The sequence below is a fragment of the Takifugu rubripes genome, chromosome 13 (assembly GCF_901000725.2).
Source record: "Takifugu rubripes chromosome 13, fTakRub1.2, whole genome shotgun sequence".
Lineage (NCBI taxonomy): Eukaryota > Metazoa > Chordata > Actinopteri > Tetraodontiformes > Tetraodontidae > Takifugu > Takifugu rubripes.
This window is the reverse complement of record NC_042297.1, coordinates 14,501,513-14,508,007: the sequence shown is the minus strand read 5'-3', so window position 1 is coordinate 14,508,007 and position 6,495 is coordinate 14,501,513. Positions and strand designations below refer to the sequence as shown.

The 6,495-nt window shown below is 40.2% G+C and overlaps 1 protein-coding gene across 1 annotated transcript in view; it reads left to right on the top strand.

The window, feature by feature from the left end:
- The first annotated feature begins 721 nt into the window (after positions 1-721).
- map2k5 (mitogen-activated protein kinase kinase 5) overlaps positions 722-6,495 on the top strand; it is a 29,644-nt gene continuing 23,870 nt past the window's right edge. The window contains exons 1-5 of the mRNA XM_003969820.3: positions 722-1,160; positions 1,444-1,492; positions 2,400-2,467; positions 5,170-5,239; positions 5,686-5,726. Coding sequence (XP_003969869.1) covers positions 1,062-1,160; positions 1,444-1,492; positions 2,400-2,467; positions 5,170-5,239; positions 5,686-5,726 — 327 coding nt within the window. The 5' untranslated portion in view covers positions 722-1,061. The remainder of the gene's footprint in view (positions 1,161-1,443; positions 1,493-2,399; positions 2,468-5,169; positions 5,240-5,685; positions 5,727-6,495) is intronic.

Sequence of the window (6,495 nt, the reverse complement as noted above, 5' to 3'; positions counted from 1 at the left end):
CTAAGCAGCTTGTCGATAGCAAGAGGAGAGAAGGTCTGATAAAATAGGTTTTAATTACCAGACAGTGAATGCTGGCCTTCTTTTCCATTTCCCTCTTGCAGCAAAGTCAGGAGTTTGATTTCTGATAATGTGGATTGCTGACTGGGCTTCATCCCATCTGCCCCTAAAGCAGAAGGGCCTAACGTGGAGTCCAGGGAGAATATGTTTGACAAAGTGCCATATAGATCCTCTGCTCTTCATCAGAGGGCAGTGCTGGTGAAGGCATTAATCAGTTCTGGTAGTCTGGCTTTTTGTTTCCCTTTTACTGTTTTCAAAGAATTAAGCAAAAAGAAATAAAAAGTATATAATATATATATATATATATAAGATATAAAACAAAATGTGTTCAGTACAGGTCTGGGAGTTGCCATTCTAAAATCAATACAATTTATTTGAAGTCTAAATCACTTTAACTGTCATCTTTGTGACCATAATAACGTTTCTTTTTATAGTAATCAGATTTATTAGTCACCTGTTTCTACCTCTTTGCACTGACATAAGACACTGATAGAAAACTCAGTTATGATCTAAGAAATGTGAACGAAAACGTAAGTGTATAACGATTTTCTTTTTTCAAGAAAATGTTTTTAATCCCGATGAAATATAATAACGATGAAATCCTCTCGGGGAGCCTGAAACAAAAACCAAATATCCGAGGCTTTTGTTTTGAAATGCCAAAAGCGGATGTTGTTGTTGGAGCCGTTTCCTCTCAACCAGCTTCCTGACTGCTCTCCGATAATTCTCTGTAAAACTTAACTTCAGACGTTGGCCAAAAACATTGTTTGTGTTTATTGTTTGTTGTTTGCCCTTTAACGGTGTATGATGTAACGTCAATGTCGGTATTATCAATGTTCTTTAAATCTCGGCGTCACTTTAAACAATGTGTGGACTGAAAAAGGTGCTAGCATGTTTCGTTAGCAAAACAGTGCAGGAAATTAGCTCATTATCGTAGACAGGCAGGTTAATGCTATGAGGGTTACTTTTTCTTCATTGTGATCATAACCGAATGAAAAAACTGGGAAATGGACGCAGTGCCAATTGTGATTCGTATCAAAACGCCGGCAGGAGACATGGACTCGTCCGTCGACTGTCCATTTCTTCTGAACTTCAATGATTTGCTGGTGAGTCCCCAAATGCTACAAGGCTAAAGCTATATTTACCATCATATTTAACTTTGCTGGATGTTTTTGCAGATGAAATAGCCCTACAGGGAAACGTGTCTTAATCTGATATATGTTGAAAATAAAATGTCTCTGTAAAACTGCTAGAGACCACACAGTAATGTAATGGGAAAACTCAACCGTGATATTCAGATGTGATTGGAGTCAGTTATGTCTTATTGCCTATAAATCAGTGTATATTTGCAGAGGTAAACTTCTCCTCCAAAACTTTCAACCTTTTCAGGTTGCTATTCGAGATGTCATGCCTGAAGCCACTGTGACAGCCTTTGAGTGTAAGTTTGTGTCTGGAAATCGTTTTGTTCGAGAAATTCCTGATATGTTTAAGTCGCTGCTTCAGTTTCAGAAGTCCCAATAGAATCTAGACATTCTGAAGGCGTTGTGAGGACATATCTGTTCGAAAGGAATGTAGTTTTAGTTAACAGCATCCAAATCAATGGTTTGACATTATTTCTGCTCCTTTTCTAGTGCAAAACACACTATGATCCTTTAAAAACATGGCCATTTAACCCTTAATATTTCTACTTTAATGTATAGACAATAATGGCAGTTGTAAAATACACACTGCACAAAAATGAAGGCAATCTTTATCATCAACGTGCAACTTCTAATCAGTTACACTATAAAAAATTAGGACTGCAAATTATTGGACTCTGATGGCTGTCAGACTGTCCAGGAACTGACTGACGCCTTATGCAGTCCTGGGGGGCACATTTCTGATTGTCTTAAAGTAAATTCTCACACATTGTAGCAGCCTGTAATCTATTAATTCCTCTTTGATTTTGAGTATGGTTCTGAATCCAGTCCCCACTGGGTTAACAATTAGAGTTTCCACTGATCGTTCTTACATTATTTTGTTCTCATTGAACTACACTAAGTAATCAATAACACTATGTCAAACTTGATTCTTTCATTTGGGGGCTGCAATGTTTGATTTACGTGTTACCTTTATTTTCTGAGCAGTGTAATAAATTGCAACGTGTATAATTTATAGAAGCATTCACACCGTGGAAGGATCTTTTTGGTCACAGCTCAACATTAAAAAGAAAGCAAATCTGTCTGTATATTTACTACACTGCAAATATTAATCAGTGAGATACTATCATCTTAAAATTCAACTAACAGATTTGCCACTCTGAGCTGTTTCTTCTGAAATGATTCAGATCATAATTTATTTCTTAGATGAAGATGAGGTGGGAGACAGAATCACTGTAAGAAGCGATGAAGAGCTCAAAGCCATGGTGTCCTATGTGAGTACATAAATGACTTCTGTGAGTTTTTCTTTCGCACAGCTGACAGTATTAAAACAGTATTGTCGTACGTGATGGAGCCCAAACCGCATTTCCTAACAAGGATGTAAGAAAAAAACACACACACTCAGAGGCACTCACACAGGCACGCACACACAAAGACACAATGACACAAAGCTCCCCCCTCCTACTGAAGTACGTTGTGATGTTCCACCATACTTACTGTTCATGCCAAGGACACTAAGAGTAATGGCCTGTAATGGGTTTCTCTATGAGGTACACTGAAAGCTAAATGAACTGTCAATTTTTATTATTTATTATTCAGTACTTAAAGTTTTGCCTCATTAAGGAGTGAGCCCCCCTGGGCTGCAAAATTGTTCAAAATCTACTTTCATCTGTGGATGTCTTTTACCCCCCATCAGCTCACAATGATGCTGTTAGAGCCATAGGCACAATTTACACTTCTTGTTTTTCTGTCTTTTTTTTTTTTTTTCATGGATTCACTTGCGGTTGCTTTTTAATCATTAAGTAGCGTTGGGCAGCGTGTGATTATGCAGGAAGAGACGGTTTTTGTTCTGGAACAGGGATGAAGATGTGTTATTTTATAGCATCAGCAATCAGTGTTATGTCCTCAATAAGGAGTGGTCATTTTCCATTTAATATACACATTTGAAAACTGATCAACCCAGTTTTTATATGAGCACAGATGGAGCTATCTGCAAATCATTTGTGCACGGAGCAGGTCCAGCAGTGAACGCTTGGCTACTAGGGTGGTCAGCTGGGTGCCACCCTTCATTGATTTCACTTTTTGTAATCCAGAACACCCCTGGGTGGTAGAGCAGCAGCAGGGACGTCTCCCAGACGCTCAATACAACCAACCCTAGGACCTTTACTCCCCCCCCCCCATACCTTGTCCTTTCTTCAGAGCCAAAGCCAAATGCCTCCATGCTCAGCTTCCTCTGCCAAGTCTTTTGAGACCCTCCTTAGTTTGGAGATCCCAAGAGCCTTCAACCCACTTCCACTGGACAGTACTGTAATACTAAAAAAAATTAAATGGCATGTTTAAATATTATTTGCTTTATTTATTTCTTAGTAATCCCAGTAATTTATTTCTGACCCTCCTGGGAGATTCAGGCTGCGGGTCACGAATACTATTCTTCCTATAATGTGAGTCTAAATATCTATGGAAGTGACATGAATTTCAGCTATAATTTGTGTTATTACTTATTATAATAAATTGCTGTGTTGCCTCTTTGGCTTTCAAGACCCCTGCAGAGCTGGCCCTCATGCCTGCGCAGACAGCCACTATATGAAATGAACAAGACTTAAAAGGAGATCTGCTTGTTAAGTATCTGATGTAACCAGTGGAAAAAAACATGTCCCCTTTTGCTAAAACAAATTCTTGTTCAGATTGAGCACTTAATTACCATCAGTCTGCAGAGGGCATTATTGGGAAAGGTATTCTCCTTCACTGAGAACACTGATTGCTACATGCCCCTGTGAGGCCCACTGGTCTTCCAGGCATCTCTAATCATTGTTCGACACGCTTGAAAGACAGACGCCCTCTTCAAAGTTAAAACCTGGCCCGTGTCAGGTTTTTTTTAAAAGCATGTGACCTCATCCTTTCCTTGCTGTGCTCTTCCTGGAGGTTGCATTCCTAATTCCACCATTCTTGCTCCTATTTCCCCTTGGTCTGCTAATGATGATGAGACCCTCTCTCTGCTCTCGCTCTCCCACTTGTCCCTTAAGGCTGAGCGATGGTATTTGGGATTGGACACTGTTTAGTTATTGGCCAACAATGGAGAATGTCTTTTAATAACACAGCTACTACAGATTAGGTGGTAATTGTGGTCTTAATCGATAAGCTAGCTGGGCGGAAAATTAAAGGTATTTGAAACCCAGTACCCCCCCCCCCCCCCCCCAACACACACACACAAACGTACAAACACAAACCACAACACCGTTTTTGGTAACAGGCCCATTGTTCAGATGTGGCCTAGTGAGAATGCTGGAGGGTGAATGCAGAGGGCCAGAAGCGAGGCGGGACCTGACAGTGATAAATAGACCTTTTAATAACAGCTGTGCCACTTGGGTAGCCATTCTGATCCAGTCCCGTCCAAGCCCCCGCCAGCCCCCCTCCAACATTCAAAGGGGAAATTTACATACCATTGTGATGACTTGGTAGTTCACAGTGACTTCTGCATCAAACACATTAAATGTTTGTGAGACATTTTTAAACCGTTTTGGGAAGGTTCTGTCACTATTTCGGTGAATTTAAAGACTCAGAAAGGGGGGATGCTAAAGAACATTGTAGCCCCTTTCATACAAACACAGGCTCCCAGTTTAACAGATGGTTTGGTTAACTGGAACATCAATTATTGCACTGCGTTGGCAAGTGTCTGGGAGGCTCCGGAGTCTGTGTGCACATGTTGGTCCTGAAGGATACGAGTGTTTGGTGAGCTGTTGACCTGCAGGAGAAAAGGGTTAATGTTACACTCCTTCAGAGCAGCCACAGAGGGCATTAGTCCTCATCGGCAACAGATATTAGCAGTCTACTCACACTGCAGCATAATTGTGACATTTAAATCAACATTTATGTGCTGACCATGTGATGTCGGTTTATTAATTGGTTATTCTTTACTTCACAAAATCTTACTCCTAGTTATGTCTAATTATAACCTCAACTATATTTTCCCATTTAGTACTGCAATACCATGAATGAACAGCGCATGAATGGACTGCTCACAGACCCTCTTCAGATTTTTCCAAGAGGTAATTGACATCTTGCTGTTCAGTGACGCTAGAGGCTCAGCACATCGTCCTTTATTCTATATTTATTCTGTTTTTATTTGTTCTGAACTGGTTTTTGAAGATGTGTTTTGTAGGGATTCATATGTTTCTCTCACCACTTCAAAGTTGTACGTAATTGTTAGACGACCCAGAGGCCATGTAATGAGACTGTTTTCTCCATCTGTCTTACTCTCTGCCTCTTTAGTTGCTTTTCTTAACTGGAAGAAGAAACAGATTCTGTGTTTTTCTTTCTCTGCACACCACCAGCTGTCTCAGGAGCCCAACATCTCAATCACAACTGTACAACTAATTTCAGAATACCCGCTCCTTTCACTTGATCTTTTTCTTTTTAAAGAACTGATTCCTTTTCAGCACATTTGTAAATGGCCCGGTGATGTGTTCTACAATCTAGTCAATTACTGTTTCAGCCGGCAAGACTCCAGGGATCCGGAACATACATGGCCTGAAGGTACCTATCTCAATAATTGTTTCAGCTGCTGTACTCAGAGAACAAGGAAAGGGGAAGGAGGGGAGTTGAGGCAGATAGATTGGTAACGCTGTGTTCCACTTATTGAAATGTCAATTGAAGTCAACGCTCCCCTTTTCTTTCACTCATTTTGTTCTGCTCATGTATGATTGTATGTAGGAATGTCTAGATGTGCCTTTTCTGGAACCTCTTCTTTAAAATGCATTAATAGCCTTTTAGTATCAAGAGGGCATTCTAAAAACCTCGATACTCACAATCCTCTTATTCCATAAGATAAAAGCTGTTGGAGCAGAATTTGTCATTCTCTGACCATGAAATTGCCATTACATGCCTCCTCCCTGCCGTTTACATATGGCCTCTCACAGACTCTCATTATAGGTCAGGCATATGTCGCTATTGCAGTGCCTCTCTAATTACCAAGGGTCAAATGACTTGACACGTCTGCCATCTCTTCACATTATCTATATTACAGTCATCTCAATCTGCTCCCCACTTTTCCTGCATTAAAAGCCCTTCAATCAGTGCTTCTTCCACAGAGTGTTTGCTGCAAAGACTTATCTGAAGATGTTTTGCAAACTCTTTAACACTTTAGTAATTGTTTCTCTATTTTCTCCAGCTTTAATATAAAAGTAATTGGCTAATGGGAGTCTAGAGCACTTTGTAAATTAGGTCTTCCTGGGCACTAATTAAAGATAGAATCCTCTTGCTTTAGTGGACCCAACACACTGGCATTTTGACCTCAATTAGGAGC